General features: G+C 42.5%; 1 protein-coding gene across 2 annotated transcripts in view; it reads left to right on the forward strand.

Annotated features, from left to right (window-relative positions):
* Window positions 1-585: 585 nt before the first annotated feature.
* Window positions 586-25,254, forward strand: part of PASK (PAS domain containing serine/threonine kinase) — a 31,693-nt gene continuing 7,024 nt past the window's right edge. For both annotated transcript variants that reach the window (XM_019543032.1, XM_019543033.1), the window contains exons 1-13: window positions 586-789; window positions 3,310-3,542; window positions 4,980-5,150; window positions 8,408-8,548; window positions 9,150-9,284; window positions 9,628-9,921; window positions 10,327-10,480; window positions 14,635-14,782; window positions 16,068-17,347; window positions 18,118-18,299; window positions 20,681-20,848; window positions 21,497-21,622; window positions 24,606-24,740. In XM_019543032.1, coding sequence (XP_019398577.1) covers window positions 618-789; window positions 3,310-3,542; window positions 4,980-5,150; window positions 8,408-8,548; window positions 9,150-9,284; window positions 9,628-9,921; window positions 10,327-10,480; window positions 14,635-14,782; window positions 16,068-17,347; window positions 18,118-18,299; window positions 20,681-20,848; window positions 21,497-21,622; window positions 24,606-24,740 — 3,339 coding nt within the window. In that variant the 5' untranslated portion in view covers window positions 586-617. The remainder of the gene's footprint in view (window positions 790-3,309; window positions 3,543-4,979; window positions 5,151-8,407; window positions 8,549-9,149; window positions 9,285-9,627; window positions 9,922-10,326; window positions 10,481-14,634; window positions 14,783-16,067; window positions 17,348-18,117; window positions 18,300-20,680; window positions 20,849-21,496; window positions 21,623-24,605; window positions 24,741-25,254) is intronic.

Genomic DNA, 25,254 nt, shown 5'->3' on the forward strand with positions numbered 1-25,254 from the left:
TGTTAAGAACAGAGATCAAAGGCTCATACAGCCATGGAAAAACTTGGCCTTCGTAGATTCATAGACATTAGGGCTGGAAGGACCTAGCAAGATCATTGGGTCCTGCCTCCTGCCCAGAGGGCAGGCAGGCAGTCAGCTGGGGTCAAGTGATCCCAGCAGGATAGGCATCCAAGTGTTTCTTAAAGGAATCCACCAGGTGCCTGCACCACCTCTTTGGGGAGTCTATTCCAGGTCCTGGAGACTCAGACAGTAAAGAAGTTTTTCCTTATGTCCAGCCTAAAATGGTCTTCCAAGAGTTTGTGACCATTGGGCCTAGTCCTCCTATGGGATGCCATGGTGGTGGTGGTGGTGTTTTATTTGCCTTGTGGTGTTTGAGGGTAAAATGGTCCTAAGTGAGGTCATTTAGACACCCTGGGGCCTTTTGAAAACTGGACACAAATGATAAAACGCTTCAGAAAACGTTACCCAAGGCCTTGTCTCACTCCTCATTGTGGCTAGGTCTGAGGCACACTGACAAGGTGCCCTTATGCTTTGAATTACAACTTGTAAATCTGACTGAACTCTTTTGTATTTCCTTCAGAGATGGTGGATCCCTAGGGTGACGTGACAGTTTGAATATGGCAGTCATGGAACACAGCTCTGGTGAACAGGGGCTTGGATGCTCCTCACCGGGGTTGTCCCTCCCAGGACTAAATGACTCTGATGAGCTAAGCAAATCCTATCCTTGGACCAACAAGAGCAGGAAAAGCCAGCTTTCTCAACTCTGCCGGAGTAAAGCATCTTTGTCTGGTGATTATCTCACAGTATTCTGTCAATGTGAACTTGTTAACTGAAGAGATGTGCATGCTTTTAAATGTCTGTAAGGTTTGCCTTGTAGATCAGAAATGACAGAATTAAAGAAATAACTGGCAGGGGGAGGAAGGAACGGGGAGAAGATTATATTGGTACTAGGGGAATTGAGAGGGGAGGGAACTGAATTTGGAATGTATTCGTGGGCTGGGTACATCTGTTACAATATACTAGTTGCAGACAGTGTAACTATATAGATTGGGGTCCTCAACCCCTGGCCTGCAAGCCAAATCCACCTCTCGGAGCCATGGGTCCCCACAGGTCAGAAAATTTAGTTGCAGGGAGCAGTGTCAATTAATACTCCCACTGCACCCCTGCTGCCAAAATACTGAGCCCCACACAGTCAATCAGGCCTCGCTCAGGCTCTTGCGATGTGGCTATATGGGGCCCAGGCTGGCCTTACACTCCACAGTTAGATTGAGCCCTGGCTGGTTCCTCTATCCCTCTCCCCCATGTGGCTGGATCAGGGCCAGGTTGCCCCCTCACCCCATGCAGCATGGGGCAGATGGAGCTGGGCTGCCCATTAGGGCTGTGCAGAGCTTTGGGTGCTGATTCGGTTCAGAAGAGATTCGGTCGATTTGGTGGCTGAACCTCTGAATCCAAAGCAAATTGGGACCAATTAAAAGGTCCAAATCGATTTGAAGCTCTCTGAATCGATTCAGGAAAGATTTGGAGAGCTTCGGTGATTTGGGCAGTCCTGGCTGGCTGCAGCAGGGAGCTGGACCCGGATTCCATGCTAGTAAGTAGGTGGCGAGGGAGGGGAGGCTGGAGGAGGGAGAGGGGACCACGGGGGGACCCCTGCCTGGTTCACAGCCCTCCTGAGCACCCCCCAACCCCCACCCGCTCTCCTAGCCCCCTGATGGTTGCCCTGCCCAGCCCCAGCTCCTGGCTCTTTAAAAAAAAGCTTCCAGTCACTGTCTGCTGCCCACCACTGCCCCGTGCTGCATGGGGGGGCTCTGCCACAAGCCCTCCCCTGCCCCCCACGTATTTCCCCCCTGCCCATGGCTGCCCCGTTCACCACAGCTCCCGGCCCTTTAAAAAAACCCCAAACCTCTGGACTTACCAGCTGCTGCAACAGCCTTGGGGCTTCTGGGGGCTCATGGAAGATCCCTACCATGCACTGCGGGGCAGTAGGGATTACCACCCCCTGCTGGGCAGGAGCAGGTAAATATGGGGCTGTTTTGTTTTGTTTTTTAAAAGCCCAGGACCTGAGGCAGGCAGGCAGCCATAGCGGGACTGGGAGAGTGGGCGGGGGTCCATGGGCTCATAGCAGAGCCCTACCATGTGGCAAAGGGCAGTCGGGGGCAGCGGGGATCAGCCCTCACTGGGCAGGAGCCAGTGAGTAGGGGCTTTTATTTTTCAAAGAGCTGGGGTGGGGCTGAGAGAGTGCGCGGGGGATGTGGCCTGTGTGATTCAGAAATTCTGCTGATTCGGGAGCAGCCAAATCTCCGAATTAGATTCAGTTGAATCAATTCAGGACAGTGATTCAAATCACTGAATCAAATTACTGTCTCCTAAATCGGCTGAATCCGAAGCGAATGCCAGCCACTTCATACAGGCCTACTGCCCATCCATGCCCCTATCAGCCTGTATCAGCCTGGGCTGCCTTCCCCTCTGCAGCTGAAATGGGGCCAGGCCATTCCTGCCCACCCTGCTGGGATGGGGCTGAGCCATTGCTGCCCAGCTGAATTGGGGCAGGGCCCCTTCTGCCCCATGCTCCAGATTGGGCCCATCATCTGGGTCTGGCCCACAGATGGATTTAGCACTGCCAATCTGGCCTGTGGAATGAAAAGTTTGGGCATAACTGGTATAGATACTATCAGACTGCTCCAATTTTGACCCCTTTGTCAATGCTGTCTATTCCTGAAAGCTGCTTTTTTCAGGAGTGAAATGGTGAGGCTTCACGGTTGATGCTCTGCCACTTCCTGAAGTACAGTTTACAGGCAGCGCTGCCAAGACTTTTGGCACAGTTGGTTGGCAAGATGTGCACTTTCACATAGTTATGAGAACTGAGGACTAGGGTAGCATTTCAATCACAGATCTGCTTTAGTTATGAACAGTTAATTAACTGACTTCTGACTAAACAAATATTTAAAATAACTGGAGCTTAGATTATTAAAACAACAGATTTTTTTTGCATTTTACTTGGTTTGAGCTAAAGGCAAGCAGAATTATGTTAATGGTTATCACGCAAAAGCACAATTTTTTCATTCTTTGGGTTATAGCCACTGGAATACTTGCTACATCCAGTCCAAGCAATTGTATGAGTTAGCAGTGTTTTCATTATTATTACTGTCATTATGAATAGTTTAAGATCCTACCTTAGCCTCAAAATTTATGTTTTTATGTGTAACTATTTGAAATTTGTTTCAGCTGATGATTAATCTTCTGTGAACATTCTCTCTCATGTAAATGCTCAATTTGCAGATTTCTGTAGCTGATTCTCTTTCCTTATCATAGGGCATGGATGGAGTTCTTATTGTTTGTCTTCACTGGCTGCTCACAACATTAGTACCAGCAAACTTAGTAACTCTTGGGTTCGACTGGGATCAGACTCCCTATCCAGTTCATTTGGTAGCACTTCTAATTCCTTCTTGAATGCCCTGACTGTAGAGGAGTATGCCCAGTCCTTCCCGACTGCTGTACGCAACCCAAACAAAGCTATATTCACTGTGGATATCAGAACAACAGAGGTACCTATTTGTATCTGCTAGTACTAACTGTTAAAAATAAACCGTGTATAATTCTGTTATGCCATATAGTGTTGTGTTATATAGGCTCAAAAGTTGTGTTATTTTTACTTGTACTGCTAAGTGGACTTGGTCATTCTTTTATTTAAATTCTTGAGATTATCATCCTACGACCACTAACTACCCACTGATCTCAGCTGTCTTCTGTAATTGGTGAAATATACACAGAGATGACCCAAGCACGGTGCAGGGCCCAGGGCAAATCAGCCTGTGCGGGGCCCCACCCCCGGATGTGAGGAAGCCAGTGGCAGATTCAGCGGTGAGCAGGAGGTGGTGCCAAGCGGCTAGAGGCCCCAGATTCAGTGGCAGAGGGGTGGGAGGGGAATACCAAGGAGCCAGATGTGAAGATAGTGGCAGTGTGGCGTCGCTGTGGCCTCTCTGCCTCACTTTGGGGGCCCCCCCCAAAGCACAGGGCCTGCGGCAGTTGCCCCAGTTCACCCCCCCCAGGGACTGCTCTGAATATACAAGACAAAAAGCAAACAACAGATATCTTAAACATTTCCCAAGTAGGATACAGAGGAGTAACAACAATTGTTAAGAAAAGTTTTATTCTTAAAACTTTTGTTTTGTTTTGTTTTAAATGTATTAATGCTATGCAACTTTAATCTTACTGTAGTGCATATCAATGACTGAGAGTTCAGGCTTTCCACAAACAGAAAGATGGAGGCCCAATATTTAATTCTCTATTTAGACCTGTAAACTATCTGTAAGAAGTACAGGGGTTGTGTCGCTATTGTACCTTTTTGGATCTGGGTCAGCCCATCTTATGCCATAGATAATTACTTATTTAAAACTACCAAGTCAGAATTCACAACTGAAGTAGATGGAAGCTGAACTGAAGAGTGAAATGTGGCTTGATACAGCTTGTAAAGAAGGATCCTTTCTCTATGCTAACATGACCTACTTTACTACTCTGATTCATTTCAAGTAATTGCTGTTCAGTTAAAAGAGTTAGCTAATTGGACTTTAGAAGCCGTGAAGTGAAAGTCTTGGATGGTGTTAAGGCACTTCTGCTACTTTTAGATTTCTGAAACTATAGTTCTACTCAGTGTTTGCTTATAATCCTTACTTTATAGCTTTATTCCACTTGATATACTTATTTCAACAAGACAAGCAGCATACGGGTGTATGTAATATATAAGTAAAGACAAAGGCTAGTGAGAGGAATGTCTCTGTCCCTCATCAGATTTTGGTAGACATCATAAACATTCTAGGAGTACTATGAAGTAAGGAAATAAAACATGTAACAGGATTCATAATGAAGAGGACCTATGAATTTCAGCTGCCATTGAGAGGGGAAGTAACCTTATGAGCTACTAAAGCAACAACCCAGTAGAAGAATTACAGACAGACTCCTGACTATTTTTTCCTCTCTTTTAGATTCGGGTTGCCAATGACAAAGCCTGCAAGCTTCTTGGGTATAGTAGTCATGAGCTGATTGGTCAAAGGTTGTCCCACTTGATATCAAAATTCAGTCAGGGTACAGTAGAAATCCTGGGAGAGGAGCACTTGGAGGCCAACGGATGTGCAGCTGGGTTTTCTGGGACAGTGGTATGTGAGATGCTCGAACAGATATTCCTGTACATAAGTATACTTGTACAGTTATTCCAATTGAAATCTTCTGTATACTTTGATACATCTTTCTGGGTTATATCTGATTTCCTTAATACTTGTGACAATGAAGAAGAGGGTTTTTTTTAAACTTTGACTGACTTCTTGCTCATATGGGTTTGAAAAAAGTATACATGTTTCTTGGGAGGCACCTGCAAGACTCTTCCTTGTACTGATATGTACAGTAAGGATGACTGTGACCATGTGAATTCATAATGGATGTTAGGTAAAGAATGAATGCAAATTGCTTAACATGGAACCATTTTTTTTGCTAAAGCAAGATTCCCCCAAGACCTGTCTTCTTAACTATCCTTAAAGAAAAAATTCCATTCTTTTGTAGCCATGATGGTTCAGGAATTATGTGCGATGCAAAGATTTCTTAGGGTGATATCTTTTATTAGACCAACTATGTAGTTGGGCTAGAGTTAGAGAAGCTTTCAAATCCAAGATATTCAAAGTTACACAAGAATACTTATCTAACTGTCCCAACTATGCAGTCGATCTAATGAAATATATCACCCTAGGAAATCCTTGCCTCGTGCATAATTCCTAGACTGTCATGACTACAACATTACTCTAACACTACCATTCTTTTAAATGGCATTCCATGAATTATAAGGTTGTCAGATTTGGTCAATACTATGAAAAATCCATGACCGAACACTTCCGTGAAAGTAAAAGAAGAGTTGATATTTTGCCCGTAAGGTTCCGAGGAGGTATAACTTGTTATTTAAGAAAAAAATGCCCCAAAAGACTTGTTCCTGGTATTGTCAGCTGTGCTTGTGTGAAAACAGAGATAGGGCTGTCCAACTACAGTAAAAGCTCTGTTATCCGGCATCCCCCGGGAATGGGGGATGCCGGATAACAAAATATGCTGGTTAATTGAGCAGCCTAGGCCGCCACTTCTCTCGCCACCCCTCCTATGGCCCGTCCTTCCCGCCACATCGCTGCCCCTCCCATGGGACAGGGAGGTGGGCCCCGCATAGCCTGTTTATGCCCCCAGACCACAGGGGGCTCGGCAGTGCAGGCAGCTTTGCCCCAGGCCATGGGGGCTTAGAGAAAACAGTAGTGTCACGGTGGGCACTTCCGGTTTTACTTTATCTTACAAGCCTGCATGCTGGTGAATTGAGCGTGCTGGCTTATAGAATGCTGGTTAACAGAACTTTTACTGTACTAAGCATCTGGGGGCTGAATGCCCCATGGGCCTTACCAGCAGGGGCTACATGCCAGTGGGTCATGGCTGTCTCTTTGGATGTGCCCCTCTCTGCTGTACCATGCAGGAGCCCTTCTCACTGCTACAGTGTGTGGGAGCTCTTCTCCTCACCCTCTGCCCCCAACCACTGCTGCACCATGTATCTGTACCCATCCTTCACTGCACTTCATGTCCACACAGGCACTCCTCCTGACCACTGCTGCACCATGCATCTGTGTGGTCCCAGGCTCGCTCTCACCTTTCTCAGCAGGCAGCAGAAACTGAAGAAGGGAGGAGGACCTTGAAGACTGGCTGCTGTTGTAGTTGGAGTGATAGGGAGAGGGGTCATTGGGCAGGAGCCCAGGGGTTGCAGCTTAACATTTCATGGGTCACATGGAGTTTAGAAGCTGCCAATTGAACAGCCCTGCTCTGAAGAAAGATGAACTTCTATCTATTTTTCCCTGCTGGCGTTTTTTTTTTTTTTTTCTGAAAAGATTTGTAGCACTTCAGAGCTTTAGCTTCCTCTGCCTTGCACCAAATTTGGGAAGAAAAGTTTAGGTTTGATTAGATCAGGCCCTGGACAAAAATTAAACATCCGGCAGAGATACTAACTCTAAACTGCTGCAATTTCAAGTACTTTATAGGCTCACTGTTATGGAGCCATGGCATAATGCATAAACTCATTCTTTCAAGGGAATGTAAAACGGTAAATGGCCTGGCGTGGATGGTACAGATAACAGAGAGGAAAGAATTCTCTTGTTCAGGAAGAACCTTTTACATCAGCAAAACATGAAAGTAGCATTTTTGCTGCTGAAAACAATACAGCTATCTCTTAAAGGTGGAATCTACACTAATACCATTGACTTGTCTTGTTTCAAAGGTCTGGTAGTTGTTCTGGATTTGACAACTGCCTATGACCCTCACAAGGTAACCTCTCATACTTTTTTCTGGATGAGACTTTAAGTGGAATGACACTCTTATTAATGACATTTCAGGAAACTCTTCAGCTGAGGTTGAAGAAAATAACAGGCTGTATACAGCCAGCCCCCTATATGTTAATGCCATATTTTTCCAGCAAAACAAAGGTACTGTTTCTTGAGGTTTCATGTTAATTGGGGATGCCACATATGAAGTTTAGAAGTCAAAGCTGTTTGATTGATTTAAGCATAAAGAAGTCTTAATGTTGCATACTGTTTCAGATTTGGAAAACCTAAACAGGATTTTTGTCGGGAGAATAAGAAGGGGGGGGGTGTCAAGGGAGAATTCGATTGAGCTGTAACGTTGGAGAGAAATATATAGATCTATAGTGCCTTCGTGCATGTTTATACAATAAAAGGAAAGATGGAAAATGGGCCGGTACACATGCATTGGGCAAATTCTTGGTTGCAGACTGCAGCTTAGGAATAGGATATATATAAAGGAGTTGTTTTGGTCTCTTATGATCCTGGGCTTTTATGTACTGGCCTAGGTTTCTGGTGTAACTTAGAAAATAACTTACTTTTTCCAGGCCCCAAGGATGAGTAAGTGGGGAAGGGAAGGAAACGTTAGCAAGACTTCCTCAGTTTCCTGTGCTTTGTTCACATTGTAGGTACACACAAAGAGAAAGCTTGCTTTGACACTTTTTCAGGTTTCAGTGCCTTATAATAAGTTTGGGATCACTGTTGCTTTAAGACTTACATTTGTCTTACTCCTAGTTCATCTTTGATTCAATGACGCAGCTATGCATTCTTGTGATCCTGGCCAGAACAGTTTATAAAAGTCCTTCTAATACAAAGAGAGGTTCTCATTTAACTATTTTATTTTTAATGAATGCAAGGGGATTTGCCAACAAGCAATGAGACTTTTTGACTTTGCCCAGTTCAGAAACATTAGATGTCCAACAAAAAGTATTTTTAAAACACTGGGAGGGGCAGAGATCATAAATCAAAATTCATATCTGAAAGCTGACAGGTAAGGGCGAGGCATAGAGTTATGCTGCATCCAATGCTGGTCCTGTTGTTTCTAGGTGGATGTTATAGACTGTAGGAATGAAAAGATCCCCGTCTCAGTCTGGATGAGAAGAATGAGAAGCAAGGATAATCAATGCTGCATGGTTGTGATGGAACCAGTGGAAAGACTCTCTGCCTCTGTTTCCTTCAGAAGCAATGTGAGTGTTCTGGTCGGTTAGCCACAAAATGAGATGGCAATTTGGCACAAGAGCAAGTTATGAAGTCTTAAAAGCTTCAGTAAACAGCTGGGTAGTCCTGACCTGAAAGTTGGGTGTAGCACTGGCTGAAGCTGGATAGTATGAGTAGACCCTGTGCAGGTTTCTCCCACATAACTTTACCAGTTCATTTCCTTCTTGACATTCTCAACTAAACATGTTGGAATGTGCAACTTCTTCTTAAAGGATGTCTTGGGCTAGAATAGCTAGAGTACTGCAAAGGATTTAACAAATATCCTGAACCTCTTGGGTCTTTTTTAGCTGGGGAAAATTATAGAAGGAATCTCACTCTTCACCCTGCCCTGCCCTCCCAACACACTTACCACATGAGGATTTGAGGTGCAGGCAATGGATTGTGTGCATTACAATGGCCTTTCTTCATGCCACATCTGTATAGCGACTCCAGGACTGTCTTTGGCTTTCTGTCTCTATAGGCACTTTTTATAAGCATTGTCTGATAGCATCAGAAACTGCTTTCTGGGAATGGGATTGACTGTAGTTAAAACATTGTGATTACAATATGCATATGCACTTTTTTCCTAAGGGAGAGATTACATCATGTGACCTTCTTTTTACTCATCTCCATGGTTACACATCATTGGAAGAAGTAGTTGGGCTCTATATAACAGATCTGATTCCCTCGGTGCAAATCCCTCCTCCTGGCAAGAAAATTCCAAAGGTACAGTACAGGCTACCAGCAAACCTGTGTCCTGCTCTTCACACTGGTGACTTAGATCCTCCACTTCTCTTTGGATTTACTTTGATTTGGTTTTACCAGTTATGAAACAAATGCAGCCTTTGATGACAGATTTATCACTTGATAATAGGTTTGCAGCCACTCCAGATGGGATTTTTGGCTATTGTTCAGGCATTTCCTAGCTAGGAATTAAACTAAGGCCCCTCACTTTCATTTTAGGGTCTTTTGGTAAAAAAGAGTGTGGGGGACATTGGGTTTGGTCCTTGTGTCTCAAATGCTTTTGTGTGCATAATTTGATCTGCTATATGTATATGCGTATCTTTAGAATCTCAAGATCCAGAGATCTGTAGGCCGAGCCAGAGAGGGCACAACATTTCCCCTCAGTTTAAAGCTGAATGCTACCTTTCCTGATGAGGACAAAGCCCCAGAGCTAAAGGATGGAGTCCGACAAGAGGGCAACACAGGACCTTCCAAGGACTATTCTTACTCTGCTACAGTCTGGGTTTTCACCACCATCAGTGGGCTTATCCTGCTCCAACCAGATGGCACCATCCATGGCATCAACAGCAGTTTTGCTTTAATGCTGTTTGGTTATGAGAAAAAAGAGCTGCTGGGAAAGGTGAGGCTCTGATTTTAAACTTCTCTACCTCCCCATCCTCAAATGATTGGTGTACATCAGAAAGTCTATCAATGTTGTAAAGTTTCTTTGATGTTGAGTCTGTCTGTCAGCAAAATAATTAGTTCCTCTTGTTCAGTAAGAACTTAGTATGGAATGTGCCCAAGTAAATTTGTCATAAAAGCTCAGCCCTCTGATGTGAAGAAATTAGAAGGAATGAATTTTGGATAGTGCAGACTGCATTTTCTTGTTCACAGTTGTTGATGTGGTTAATGTTTTACCTTCCACAAAGATGAGGTTGGGTTGCTTTCTTCACCTTCTTCCCCTTCCCTGCACCCAGTCATGGGTACCAGCTCTCCTCTAGCAAACAGGCAGTCTAAGCTCAAAATGTTGGATTTTATATTTTAGAACATCACGTTCCTGATCCCTGGTTTCTATAACAACATGGGGAAACCCGATGACCACCATCTGCCCCTGCCCTCTCTTGATGACTGCATAGAGACAGAAAATGGAAGCATCTCTGGAGACATTAAAGGAGACTGTCCAGCAGGCAGTAGTGAAGGTAAAATTACTAGAAAAGATAGTGGTGTATCTCAGAAAGTGGTCATCTCTTCTGTGAAAGGTGTAGATTTCTATCTGGCTGAAAGTATATCTTTGAAATAATCAGTAACAGAACATAGTTGGAAATTTGTACTTCTCATTCCTCATGACAAGAAACAAAGAACCTGTCAACTCAGAAATGACTACACCATAAGTAAGTAATACTTTGAATTTGTATAGCACCTTTTTCAATGTCTCAGATCTTTCAAACACAACATTACTGTAGAGTTCTGCATACCTATGGTATTAACATTTTTTAAATCCCTAATATTTTGTACCTTAGTCTTAACTGAGTAGCCAACATTCAGAACTATGTTGCTGGGCTGTTTTTGTTCACAGAGGCTGAATTTTTGGGTTTTTTTGGTCCAATACTATGTATTTAGAAAGACTGACTAAAGTGCTAGTACCCTGAACACAGGAGGAACCAAAGGAGGCAGTTCTTTGCTCAGTTTCCATGCCTACCTTTTCAGACAACGCTGCCTGGAAGGACTGTATACACTCTCTCTCTCTCTTTCTTTCTCAGATACTTAACATAGTCTTGCTACTACTAGCTTCCTTCTTCTTGCATTTTTCACTTTGAAAATCACAGCCATCTTTTAAACAATGTACCAGCCTTTGGATTTTGGTTTACTCTTAAATCTCTCAGAGTGAGTACTTGCTTAGTATTCCTGTATGGACAGTAATGTCAGCAGTGGCTTTCTATTTCAACTCTCTTATGCCAAAAAGGAAATTTAATTTTACTTCTTTTCATCCAGAGTGAAGGATGACTAACATACTTGTCAGAGATCTGTTATTACTACAGAGCCAAGGCACACTTGCTGATTGCTTCCAAAACCTTCCAGCATGACATTATAAAAAGATTCCAATTGTTAAACCAAGCTACAAGAAAACAGTAGATCAAAGTACTTTAAATGTGACAAGATAACTGGCAATTGATAGCAGGTTCCACCTTGAGGATCACTACTCTGATATGAAAGCAAGGGAAGAACAAAGAACTTACTGCGCTCCTGTGAGATCTACTCCATTTGTTCAGTGTTGCTGTTAACATCTCGATTTAGCAAAAGATATTTTGCATGGTTAATTTTGGTCCTTAACATAACCATTTAAAGTAATTGTAAGGTGCTGCCCACCTGTTTTTTAGTTCTTTGCTTTTTCATGTGTTTGTTCTGGTGCAGCATCTCTGGGGTAATGGTTTGCATCTGAAGAATTGCGCTTCTTCAGTGCTTCTGGGAAATAGATGGGCAGTGGCATTCTCTACTGAAATCATGCCCAGTTAGAAAGATTGGCCTGTACTTCTGAAAACTGTTTCAGAAATTTGCGTTCAGTACACTCAGTCCTTTGAACAAACACAGATCTGCTGGCATTGGAGGTATCTTGCCTGTAACTTTTTTTTCTCCTTTTAACAAGCTCTTATAAACTTGGAATGCTGGATGCTTTATTTTGAGGGAGCCATATTGAACTAAAAAACTGTGTGGCTGGCTTTAGTTACCAGGTCATTGCTCACCACAACCCTTCTATAAAATGCCTTACTAAAAGTATCCAGTTCAAGTAAGACCAAGTACTTTTCAGTGGTGTGTCTTGCCATCCAACACAGTGTTTTTTGTTTATCATCTTATTTTGAACTATTTTCTGTCTTAATAGCTGGTCTCTGGCATCAAGTCTTCAGGTGTGGGTGAGGATCAGTATTAAATAATACTGTCAGCATCTGTTAACAACATAATTCATGGGTTTCCTTTTGGAATAAAACCCATGGCTTCCAATCTGTATAGGTTCTATCAGTACAGTAGATTCAAATTGTAAATTAGCACTGTTTAGGTTAGCATTTGTTTGATAGAATTTTGGATAAGGTTTTATGAAGGCTTCCATTATAACTCCTATCTTAAGGTCAATACTTTCCAGTGTTCTCCTTTTGTGTAGGTTTCTTCCATGCTGGGCCTGGAATGTATTTTAGGGAAAATTTGAGCATAATCCAGTTCTTGTAGGAAAACCCAACTTCACGTATGCGCACATCTTGTAGAGGTAAGAAGTAACTTGGAAAGTAGGCTAGATGAGTCTTAAACTCAAACTGTTTCAGAAGGTTCTTTCCTACAAGAAAATCCATCTTGACTAGCATTCCTTTGTAATAATTCAAGAAAGGATTTGGATTTCTTATACTGCAAAAGATAGAGCTTCTTATTGTAGCATGAGTCTGTGCCAAGACACTTTCTGGCAGCTGAACATTAAGGCTAACTTCTCTTCAGGAGGGATTCCGCTGAAGGTGCTGAAATCATGCCACCAGAGAGCTTGGCTCTAAAGCCATGAGCTTGGAGAAGTGAGGTGGGAGTAAATGACTGGCATAAAATACATGAAGCAAATGGTTGCTAGATCAAGACTTGAGTAAATGTTTCACTTTTCCATTAGGTTTTGGATCTACTACACTGTTCTGACACCTAGGAATAGAGCATTCCTTTTGATGTTTGTGCTTAGAACCAACAGTCATCTTAAAAAAAAAAAAAAAAAAAAAAGTCTTCATGTGTTTCCTCATTGAAGCACTGACTTATCTTTTACTACGTTGGTTCTTCAGGAACAGTTATGGAAATTAGTCTTAGCTTATTCACATTATGTTTTTATTCTGTAGCTGCATTCAGCATAGTTTATCTGTAAATATTATAATTTGTGTTTGTTTTATGTTACCTCTTCACTCTTGCACTGTCTTCACGTCCCCATAATGGGGTTCTAGTTCCCATCTTGCTGTGTCTTTTCTCAGCTGCTTACCCTTTCCTAGGGTTGCGTATTTGACCAGTCAAATAAAGTTTGACCGGTCAAATACTGGTCAAAAATTGTAAAAAATTGCCAGTTGCTCCAAATAAGACACAGAAAAAGCACAACTTTTCCATTGCAAAATTGCAAAAAAAGTATAGTTTGCTTTTGTAAAATTGCTATAATCTTTGACCAATCAAAAATATGCAGTCAATTGACAATATTTGACCAGTCAATTGGCTGGATTGCCAGCTGTACCCTTTGCTCTCCTGTGTGTGATTACAAGAGCAACTCTGAAATTTTCTTCTCCGGTTCAAACTCCAAAATTACCCCAATATTAAAACTCATGTATTTGCCCTAGGATTTCCCTAGGCCTCTGAGCATTGGCTCATGTTTTAGTCTTAAATAGCAGTCCCGCTTTATTTGTTTCTCTACTGTGTATGTGATGAGCAGGGATCCTGGTTTTCCATTTCCCACAGATTAACAGAAAACCACAGATTTCCCCTTTTTATCAGAGAAAACATGGATTTCTCCTTTTAGCAGAGAAACCCACGGATTCCCTGCTTTTGCAAACAGCTCTGCAAGCTGGTTGAGCTCCAGCCTACAAGAGCTGTTTGCAACCAGGCAGGAAACCCCCCACTCTGCCCGGAGGGAGAAGGGGAAGGGTGGGGCCTGAGGCTCTCAGTCGGCCACAGCTCCACTCAGCTCAGCTTCACTCTTCTGTCCTGAAGCCTGATGTAAGTGGGGCTTTTAGGGGGTTGGGGGCTCCTCTGGCAGGGCTGGGGGGTTGCAGGTCATGGCTGTGGGGCACCGGCAGGGGTGGAGGGGCCATGAGCTAGCCCTGCCCGTACCTGAGCAGGTGGAGCATTGGGGAGCTGGTTCCATGCTGCTTTTGTGCTGTTGGGGGCAGGGAGCTGCAGACTTGGGTCCCTGGCCCCATAGCTCTGGCAGCTGGTGGCCCTCTCCAGCAGGGCCAGGGGGCAGGAGCTGTGGGTGGCGGAAAAGGCACGAGTAGGGTCGGGGGGGATGTTGGGGCAATGAGGGATACCAGCAGGGTTGGGATGGCTTTGGGGGCAAGTGAGGGGCACCAGCAGGGCTAGGGGGAGGTTGTGGGGGGTTTTTAATTTTAATAATGGATTTGGGGGTTTTTATCAGAGAATTTGCAATTTTTATCAGAGAAAACCAGGATCCCTGGTGATAAGGGAGCACTTTGCTATGCTGGGAGTGTGCAAGAGTTGTGGTCTGCTTTGTTGCCATGGTCAAGTCCATTGAGTAACCTATCAAGTATGGGACAAAGACAGGAGGGCAACTCCTAGGTTTTTAATTTAGTATGGATTAAAGACTAAATCAAGATTGTTTTGTAACTTACTGGTACAGATGCAGTTCTGCTACAAGAGGAGGAAGCAAAGCTAGCAGCAAGTCAGGGAGAAGACTTCTTTCCAAGGGCAGAGACCCAACTAGAGCGTGGGAGTCACCTGGCATCTTCTGTCTCATCCCATGCAGTAGCATCCACAACTTTTAAAGGGTAGATATTAAACACACACTATCAACTCTTCTTAAAAAAAAAAAAAAAAAGCCAAACCCAAACCAGTTAGCAGCAACTGCAAAGAAGAGTGGTTTCCATTATTTGTAAAGCTTCAGTGGGTGAGTAGATGGAGCATGAACATTCGTTTTCTAGAGCTCAGGCCCCATCTGAAAGACAAGAAAAGACTTTTGCCTAATTTCATTTCTTACTCAGTCCTACCCACACTAAGACTGTTCAGTTATCAAACTCCCAACTCTGACACACAACGGTCACTTTCTTCTAGCCCAGGAGAGAGAAATAGACACTAAACCAGAAACAGAGGTAAAGAAGTGCTCTCGCAAGTTTCATTTGTATTGTTTTTTAACATTATTTGGCCCCTTGTCCAGCCAGTGTTGGAAATCAATTTAAATGGAACCAAATTATAATGGCAGCTATTTCCTTTTGAAGGCTACTGTACAAAGTATCACTGTACTAGTTTTGGCTCATCTAGTTAATAGCCTGCCTGTAGAATTCTGTATCCTTTTAGCAAGGCAGCCTATCTGTCACACTGCATTTCTTACAGCTCTTCCCTTTCTTTGCTCCCCTGTAGCACAAAGTCATTCTGCATAAGGACTTGGTTGTCCATTCAGTTTAAGTAGAGAATGTAAGCTTCTTGTATCTGGCCATATTGTACCTCACTCAATGCTTTCCCTGAATTAAAAATAGTAAACTTAGAAAAGTAGCAGTAAGCTGATAAACAACCATTTCATTATGACACTGGCCTCTTACCCTGACTATACGGTCTCCGTTTTCCTTTGTTCCCTTGTCTACATCCATTTATTTCCTCTTGTCTTATAACCACAGTGTGTGCTCTCTGAATCAAGGGCAGTTGCTTTGTTTTGTATTTATGCAGTGGCTGTCACTTTGGGTTGCTGATCAATTACTAGTGTTCCTAGGTGCTGCAGTAATAGTAATACTGTTAGATAAAATTAAACCTGAGAACTTAAGCAGTCAGAAATAAGTTAATTAAAGGGAAGTTGTGGAAAGTTGTTTCTTGTTTTAGATCTGTTTCTTAGGGCTCTACTGGAACTACATTTAGTGCCCAGTCCCATCTGCTGCTCTACAACATTAAAACTTTCAACTTGCCACAAGGTACAAAGTTAGCACCAAAAGTGTTTTTCATTTTTTTTGTTTGAGTCTTAAAAAGGACAAATGAAAAGGTTAAATGGTTAGTGAAGGTCTGTGCATTGACTTTTCGTGTTCTTTTTGCAACCTTTACACAACCAGTACTTTTTTATCCCTGCAGTGTGGACTACATTGATGCTGATGACTTGCCAGCCCATGACAAACTGTCTTTGCTTGACAGCCAATATGACAGAGTCTTCAGTGCAAACAAAACTGTAGAATTTAATAACATGCACCAGATCCTTTCTGCAGCAGACTCTTCTAAACCATCTGTTTCAGAGCCATCTGTTATAGGTCCAGGCTTACAAGTCCATTTGAGAGACAATGCATGTCTGATACCACCTGAGACACTGAAGGTGAATGTCAATGGTGCCAGTAGCTTGTCTGGCTTGTTACAAGATGGGCATCCAGATCTGAACAGTCAACAGAGCTTTGTATCACCATGTGAAACTACAGAGTGTCAGCTTTCTACTGAATCTTCAGGAATGGCTACTTCAGCTGCTGCTGCTTCAAGTCCTGTTCCCTGCACTTTAAAAGACCATCTAGGAACCAATACCACTTTGACTGGACCTTCTGACATTACCTGTCTCTCCTTTGGGACACCAACTTTGGATGAAACTTGGCTTGGAGCAAAAACTGACTGCAAACAAGACATGCAAGTCCATGTGTCAAATACAAACTTAGAGTCTGTTTTTAAAAACTCCAGCTCTGAGTATGTTGCAGTAGACACCTGTATGCTGAATGCTACTTCATTCTTCCCACAAGGTGGAAAGAAGAATTCTCGTAATATGTGTTCAGGAAGTCTAACAGTTTGTGATGCCACTGTGTCAGCAGTTGCCACTAAGGACAAAGAAAATGAAGAACTGGCCACTGAACTGAATTGTGTTTGCTCTGGCCTTGGGGAACTAGATCTGAATATTAATGCAGGGCTGCCATCAGCCAATGGTTCAAGTGCTGCTTTGGATTTTGTGAAGAAAGCCTTGTTTTATGCAGTGGACTGTGGTTTAAATGCGAACAGCATCCATGCTCAGAAGAACAGTGCCTCTTCAAGTGAACAGGGAGAACAGCTGTTAAGTGGTGTTTCCTCCACTGGTGGCCAGTGTTGGCAGAATTCCAGTAAACATTTACAAAATGCTCAGAAGGAATCCTTTAAGGTCTCTACTACAGGGTCTGAAACCTCTGCAGAGAACGTGAGGGAACATCTAAGCAGGAGCCCACTAAACACTGCTGTGAATTCCCAAGAAGAACATCCAATGTTAGGGCAGCAGAACTTAAAGACACAAGTAACGTCCACCCCTGTGAAACAAGAAGGCATGCTTTCCCCATCAGCACCTCTCCTGACCGAGATCCTGGAAGGCAGCTATGCTGGGAACTGCTATCACAGGGATAGTTCTCGTCTGAGTGAGTGAAAAAAGTGAGACTTTGTCTGTCCTTTTGAAGCTCTTGTCTGGGTATTTCTTTCCTTCATGAAGAAATACAGTGAGTTGTAGGTTAGAGGTTCAAAGTCAGGAGAAAGGAGACTCTGGCATTTCTTAGGGAAAAACATTATGCTGAGGGCCAGTCTTTTTTCATTTTCCACACGGTGTGAAATGCAAAAGTAAATAGCAAAGGACGAAAAGTAACCTATTCTAAAAATTAATTGTGTAATAGTCTCAGATATTGTTCAAAACACACTTGAGACTCTTTGTTATAATAGCCTTTTTAACTGAAAGCTGCTAAAACTGTGTGAATCTGCTGAAACAGATTTTGCTTGCTCCTTCAGCTCAATTCAGTGGCCTCCTATGCATACAGTTTGTTGTTCGATGGCTTCCTCCATAGTTCCCCTTGTGACAGACCTTTATATCAACTTGCTACTTCTCACGTTGAAGTCACTTCTGTTCCCTGGTTGTTCTTAAAAATCTATAACAGTTTGACTAACAGTCACTTCTTAAACTTTATTCAATGGCAAAGTCCTTTTCATGTCAACAGGAATTAGTTTAGGAAGGAGTTTTGGAATCTGAGCATAAAGTGGAAAATCTTAATGGCTTCTAATCTTAAGTATGAGAGTAGCTGGCTGAATCCTTTCTGTGTACTAGTTAACTCTCTTTCTGTTTGTGGGGGTGTTTTATTCTGATGTAACACTGTTCTAAGTGGGTCTGAATGCTTGTTTGATGGGACCTGTGTTTCTGAAGGCATACTCTTTGAAGTGAAGCGTGTGGAACTGCAGGACCCTGCTACACTCTTTTGCGTCTGGGTGGTGAGAGACCTCCTTCAGAGCCAAAAAGAAGCAGCAGCAAAGACTCAGCTTTTGCTCTCCAGTCTAACCAGTTCTGCCCAGTCTGTAGCAGATCTGTCTGCATTCAGTCTGGGAGAAGTGAGTAACTCTATCACTTAATGATTGAAAGTCTCTTTTCTTTCTGCATCCTCCCCAAGCTGAAGCTGAAATGAAAATATGCTTTGTAGTGGCTTTTAAGTTGGGGAAGATATTGTTACTGTTTTGACCCATGATGCATACTGTAGAAATGAAGGACATTTTGTTAGCATAACAAACTTTCCTTTTTTTTTAAACAACTTTTCTATTCCGCAAGTTTTTTGGAGAGCTTAGATGTTCTGAACTGTCTTTAATATTCAGATAAGATAAACTGGTTTAGTTCAGTGTAGTGTTTTAAGTCCAGAATAGAGGTTTGAACCAATCTAACTAGACCAGTTTTCAAATCAGCTTAGTTACACTGGCACATTTCATCCAAAGCTTTGTATCGGGTGTACTGCATGGCCATGTGCAAAGATTTGTATGACTTTCCTTAGCCTTACTAATGGAGCCTTTTTTCCTCATTCCCCATCACCTCATCTTTCTTAGTACTGATTTATGGAAGTGCTAAGTTTAAAAAAAAGGAAATACTTGGCTAAAGAAACATTAGCAAACTGACTTATCTCAAGGTAATATGCTGTTGGTTCCAGCTGCCATAATGAGTCTTCAGCACAAAATATGGAGAATTATCAAGGACATGGTAATGCATGCCTTAAACAGAGTGGAACCTAACAGCATTTCTTAGGACTATTTTTTAGTTTGTTAGAACATAGCTTGTTCTATTAATAGTAGGCTGCAAATCTGACATGCTCTAACCAGTGTAATTCCTCTAATGGGAAAATAGCATTATTTTAATCTTATAGAAACAGACATTAGTGACTTCTCTAGATCCAATAAATGGTGATTCCCCAAGGTTACCTTTTTTAAACTTGGATTTTGTAAAGATTATGATATGGTTATTCTAGGGTTTTAGGAATATAGACAGAGGGGTGCATCCTCACAAGTGTGCACATGCCGCTTGTAGTGCCTCAAAGCCATTTGAGGTGCTGCAAACTGCATGTGGTGCTTCTAATTTGCAGCATGGTGTTTTTTGTAGGGGGGTGTTTTGTTTTGTTTTCTGACACCAGGAGATTCTAGTGTAAAAAAAAAAAAAAATACTGCTAAGAAAAAGTGGCATAGCACATGTGGCAGCAGCACACGCTGCCAGAAACTGAAGCCTGGCCAATCAGACCCATACTCTGGCTGCCAGCCAGGCTCCAAGCGGCCAACTTGGTGCTGCCACTGTCCTGGCCCAGGACCCCAGGTAAGGCTGTCAGGGTCAGCACAGGTGCTGGCCCCAGCCTCCCCTACCCCACCCAGGTCCCTCTGCTGCACACTGGAGTGTGTGCAGGGGTGTGCCCAGGACAAATAGCAGCAGCACAAATATGTGCTGCTGCTATTTGTCCCACGGGAAATGTGTGCCCCTGAACTCGCATGCTCATGGGGACATGCCTTAGGGGTTTTTTTAAGTTTCAGCAGTTACAAATGTCACTCCTCAGTACAGAGAAACACAATGGTGTATTTTGTATATGCTTAAGAGAAACTTTCCTAGATAGGTCAATGTAAAGCACCATATAATGGTTTAAAAAAAACAAATAGGTTTCTTTGTGTGGTTTTTAAACAAAGTATGAAACCGGGTGAATGCACAGTTAGATGTGTACAGTCTCTCTCTCTCTCTCCCTGCCAAAACAATATACAGTACTATGGGATTTAAACTGTAATCCAATTAAAGTGGTTTTTTTTAATTATATAAAGAACAAAAGAGAATGGGCTTGATTGAAGTATTCCAAATTCCAGAATATAATTTAAAAAAACCTCTTCAGTCACTCTTTAATGATTACTAAATGAAAGGTGGCACAGAATAGTTTATTAAATTAATGGGCATTACATTTAGAACCATTAAAAACATGCTTTCACACTTCAACGTGGCATGCACAGCTGTGGAATTTTATGCTATATTTTAGGTCAGTGAAATAAATTATCCTGACTGGGTTTTAAAACCTTCATGGTTCTGACTGTTGAGAACATCTACAGCTGAACAAGTTAAAATATTAAGTGATCTGGTTCCTTGTTCATATGATAATGTGGCCATCTATCTTGTGGTGGTAATTTAAGGTGATTTTTCTTTACCTATAGAAATTTGCATAATTATCAAAGTGCATTTTCTTCCGTTTCTCTTCCATCCTCTGGATTCTCCAGTCTAGGTAACTGTGGGAGTTGAGCTGCTGAACTAAAGGAAAAAACTTTTAGTTCGGTTCCTATAATATGTAGGTCTTTTTATCAGAGTTAAACTGGCAATCTTCCCTGTAGTTGTGAAAAGGAATCTTCCATTTAAATAGCTTTATCTTTCTTTTTATAAATGTTTTATTCATTTTCTCATTCACCTCTTTCTATACTTCCTATTTCAGGTGATCAGAACAACACCATTGTTTGAGAACTCCCGAAGAGCTGAAGAGCTGGAAAGACTGAGGGCTTGCGAGGGAGAATATGCAAAGAAATATGATACAATTAGTCTCATTGGCAAAGGAGCTTTTGGCTTTGTCTGGACTGCCAGGTGCAAGAATAAGGATGAGGAGGTGAAGGAGAAATATTTATTCATGTAAAACAACTATTGAACGAGCCAGGGTATCCTGGAACAGAATAGCAACCCCAAGCTACCAAAACCCTCTGCCGCTGGCAGTTTAGCCAGGAAGGGATTCGTATGTCCTTGTTAAATAGGCTATGGGCAAATACGCTGCTAACCAATTTGGGTCTAATTCAGTTAATTGAAAGTCTGAGAGAATTGTGGCCCTATCTCAACAAATACCCTGGAGTTAGCTCCTCAAGAAGTATAGAGAGATAGAGAGGCAAACTGCAAATGAGGCCCTGATCCTTCAGTGACCTGAATAGAATAGATCATTAGCTTTACAATTCAATTCCCATAACTTCAACGGGAGTGCCCTAGTTTTGATTGATAAGAGAAGGAGAACTAAGTTCAGAGAACCAATTGAAAGCAAGTGGTGATGTATGTGTTAAGAGCAATGGGTAACACATACTGGATTACTTCTAGAATCCAAATGTTGGTGCATTAAGAAAGGACTTGCAGTTAATGCAAATGTGAAAATCACCAGAATTTCTGTCATTAACTTTCTGAATTACTGGGTACCCTTTGCAAAACAGCCTGTTAGAGAACTTAGGAAGGTTGTAATCATTTTAGTCCATCCTGTATTTTATTATATGTACAGGTTGTTGTGAAGTTCATTTGGAAAGAGAAGGTGTTGGAAGACTGCTGGGTAGAAGATCCTGAGCTGGGGAAAGTTACTCAGGAGATTGCAGTCCTAAAAAGGCTGCAGCACCCCAACATTATTAAGGTACATAACATATTAAGAGCACCCAGCTTTTAAGATTCAAACTGCCTTCAGTTTTTTCCCACCTTTCAAACTAATCTTGGATCAGGAAGTAGTTTTCCATGGATAGAATTCCTTGTCCTTTAGATTTTTAAGTAGCAATCATAATGGATATTCATATTTTTGCATATGCTTAATACGATTTTACTTAAATTAATTCTGAGATTTTAAACAAACTGACCAAAACACTCTCGCATCACAGTAAAACAGCCTTGGGGTCTTTAACAGACTGGTTAGACTTGCATAACTTAAGAATCTTGCTCTCTGGCTAGTCAGCTCACAAACATTTGGTAATGTTTACTGTGGTTAATGATCTTTATGCAAATCTGATCATGCAGATATTAAGACTGATTACTATGTGTTATTCAGCATGAGGAGTATTGTGAGTGTTCCACAAAATTAGGAGTACCTGCGTTCATGCCATACGGGAGTTCTCTGATTCAGTTTGTGTCCAGATTTCTTTCTAAGACACATTGCTTTAATGGCAGGAAACAGACTTTTTACAGTTGAAAATGGTAGTGTTGGAGTGAGGCTGCAGTCATGATGGTCTAGGGATTATATTTACAGTTCGTCAACAGCAGACCTGTTGAAGAATGCCTTGCCTTGTCTGACTTCATCTCAGCCATGCAATTGATCCAGTAAAATCTATCGCCCACAAAAAATCCTTGCCTTTCAGTTAAGAATGGCTTTTAAATTTTGCATGACTGTCACAGTGTTCATCTGACTCATTCTGGTTAGCTACTGTTCTCTTTAAATAGAGGATGAGTTCTTTTATGGGATTTTTAATTGAAAGGAAACTTCTGAGGTTTATAGAAAGGTCTGAGTAGATAATGATTGTTTAGGACTCTCCCTGTCTCAGAGTTGATTGCTGAGAAATTAATTTACAATTTAGATTTCTGGGGATATGTAGAAAAAGATGGGTAATTCACACAAGATGTGAAGGACCTGTTTTATTGACATTGGTTCTCATCAGGAGCTCAAACTGATCACCACGAAACTGGTGAAGCCTTCTTCTGAACATCTTGCATACCTGTTACTTTGATGTTCTTAGTGGACTTATTTCTGGTTGCAGTGAGCTGATAACATAAAGGAGCTTAAAACCAGAGTTTGATTGTTCCCTTTATAAATTCTTGAGCTAAAGAGAAGTAGGACTCCATACTGGGCACTGAAAATGCTGACAGGCTCTATCTTTTTCTTATTCAGAAAGTGTTACAAAGCTGAAATATCCATTCAATTTTTCTTATTCTGATACAGCGACTGTTCTAATATCAATGTATGTGTTCAAGGCCATTTTGGGGTGGGGTAGGAGTGCAGTGTTGGCAGACCAGTTTAGTTGACTTGTAGAAAGCACGTTGTTGCCTTGATTCATTGTGCTAATCCAGGGGTAGGCAATGTTTTTTGGCCACAGTGCCGAAAAACACCACAATACCTACCTTGGAAGGTGCCGGAGTGCTGGCATGCCAGAAAAACAAAATGAGGGCATGGGGTACATGGGAGGATGCCCTGCTGCCCTTTTCCCCCCCGCCCCCTCTGGAGCCTGGCGCAGCTGTTTGTAGCCAGCCTGGGCTCTGGGCAGCTGCAGCAAGCAGCAGGCAGGCTGCAAACAGTTGCACCGGGCTCCACAGCTCCGGCATCATCTCCATAGTGGCGGCAACTGCGCACGCACCTCCGGAGCCCAGTCACCAGCTCTGTGACAGGAGCAGGGGAGAGACCAGGGTTGTGCTGCCGCAGGCCCCTCCCCCACTGCCTGCTTTGAGGTGCGCGTGCACATGCTGGTACAGAGCTGATGCCTGGGCTCCAGAGCCTGGTGCAGCTGTTTGCAGCCTCCCACCTGCAGCCAGCCCTGGCTATGGGTAGCTGCTGCCAGCCGGGAGCCCTGGGCTGCTCCCAGCAGGCAGCTGGGATGCTGCAAGTCCTGCTGGGAGCAGCCCAGGCTCCATTGATGGCAGCAGCTATCCAGAGCCTGGGTTGGCTGTGGTGTGCTGAGCAAAATGGCCTCGTGTGCCATGCTCAGCACACGTGCTGGGGGTTGTTAACCCTTGTTCTAATCTAACCTAAGTCCAGGTTTAACCCCTGGTTGTTAGTATGTCACAAATAATAGTGCCTGGTTCCCTGTAAGAGTTGTTAAGTGTCTCTAATTGCTTATTTTTTTGTTTAAATAATTTGCTGAGCAGCTGTATTTGGAGCACAGATGGCTGCTTGAAAAATGCAAGTAGTGGCTTCCCCTGTAAGAGCCAGCAGCTGACTCATCTCTGCCTGCAAGAATAGGAATATCACATCATACCTTGCTTCCTGAAGATGAAAGGAAATTGGCTGTAATGCTTTCCTTCAGAAAACATGTTGTGGCATGTTATCACTTGTTTAGTGACCATTGCCCCAGACATATGTTGGGAGCACAGATATGAAAGTGGCTCTGAGAGAGGTTTATATTTTCAGCACCAAAATAGTGGATTTTTAAAATTAACAATTCACATTTTGGCATGGCATGGGAATGGCTTAACATGTATTATTCTCAGAAGTAATTTACTTATTTAGATTTCTGTCCTTCACTTTTTCAACTGAAGCAAAATCTTTCCTTTGAAACAAAAATATTAGTATATGTTAAAATGAGTCATTTAGTCTTAATTTTTTAAAAAATTATAATAATTAGAACAGGGTTCGAAAATGTTTTTGGGCCAAGTGCCAAAAACACCCACAACCTTGACTTGTAATATGTTGGCATGCCAGGGGTGGACGGTGGGGTAGCACCGAGGGGCCTTATCCTTCTGGTGGCAGTGCCCTGGCCCATTCCCTACTTTTTGCTCTGAGATGTGCATGACAAACAAAATGTCTTTGCATGTCACAGTCTGGTGCCCGGGTCAGTGGTTGCCTACCCTTGACTTAGAGGTTACTATTTGTAAACTGGTTTGAGGACCAAAGCATTTTATAGGGTGCCTTTTGTTTATAGGTGCTGGACGTATTAGAAAATGGATCTTTTTTTCAATTAGTGATGGAGAAACATGGATCAGGTCTGGATCTCTTTACATTCATTGACAATCAACCAAACTTGGATGAGCCCTTGGTCAGCTATATATTCAGACAGGTGAGACCTGTTTTGAAATAAAGCATATCTCTATATGACAGGGAAACTTGGCTAACACAGGAGTTCTATTTCATTTGTAAGGACTAATCTGTATGCTTTGCTATACTTCTGTGATGGTGCTCAACACTGTTTGGATATTTTGAAGTGCTGATTTCTAGTGGTCTGAAATACTAAATTTTTAAAAGGCCACTGTCTGATTTGGGGTGACAGGAGGGGAACTTCACAAATGTTGCTGAAGCCTCATTAAAAGATTATGCTTTTCTGTTGGCAGTCAGTATAAGTGTAATGACCAGGAGCGCTGTCCCCTGCTTACCTGCTTTTCTTGCTTGTTTGGATTATGGTAGCACAAAATTAATGTTCAGCGCTAGACTTGGTGATCAAACTGTGAGACTTAATTATGGCACCGTGGACTCAATCATGCAGAAGGTGACTGCATATTCAGGAGTGAAAACATCTTCTTCATATAAAATCTCAGTGTGTTGTCTTAATTGTATATATGTTTATTTTTTATGTT

The sequence above is a fragment of the Crocodylus porosus genome, unplaced genomic scaffold, assembly GCF_001723895.1.
Source record: "Crocodylus porosus isolate Cpor-Errol unplaced genomic scaffold, CroPor_comp1, whole genome shotgun sequence".
Classification (NCBI taxonomy): domain Eukaryota; kingdom Metazoa; phylum Chordata; order Crocodylia; family Crocodylidae; genus Crocodylus; species Crocodylus porosus.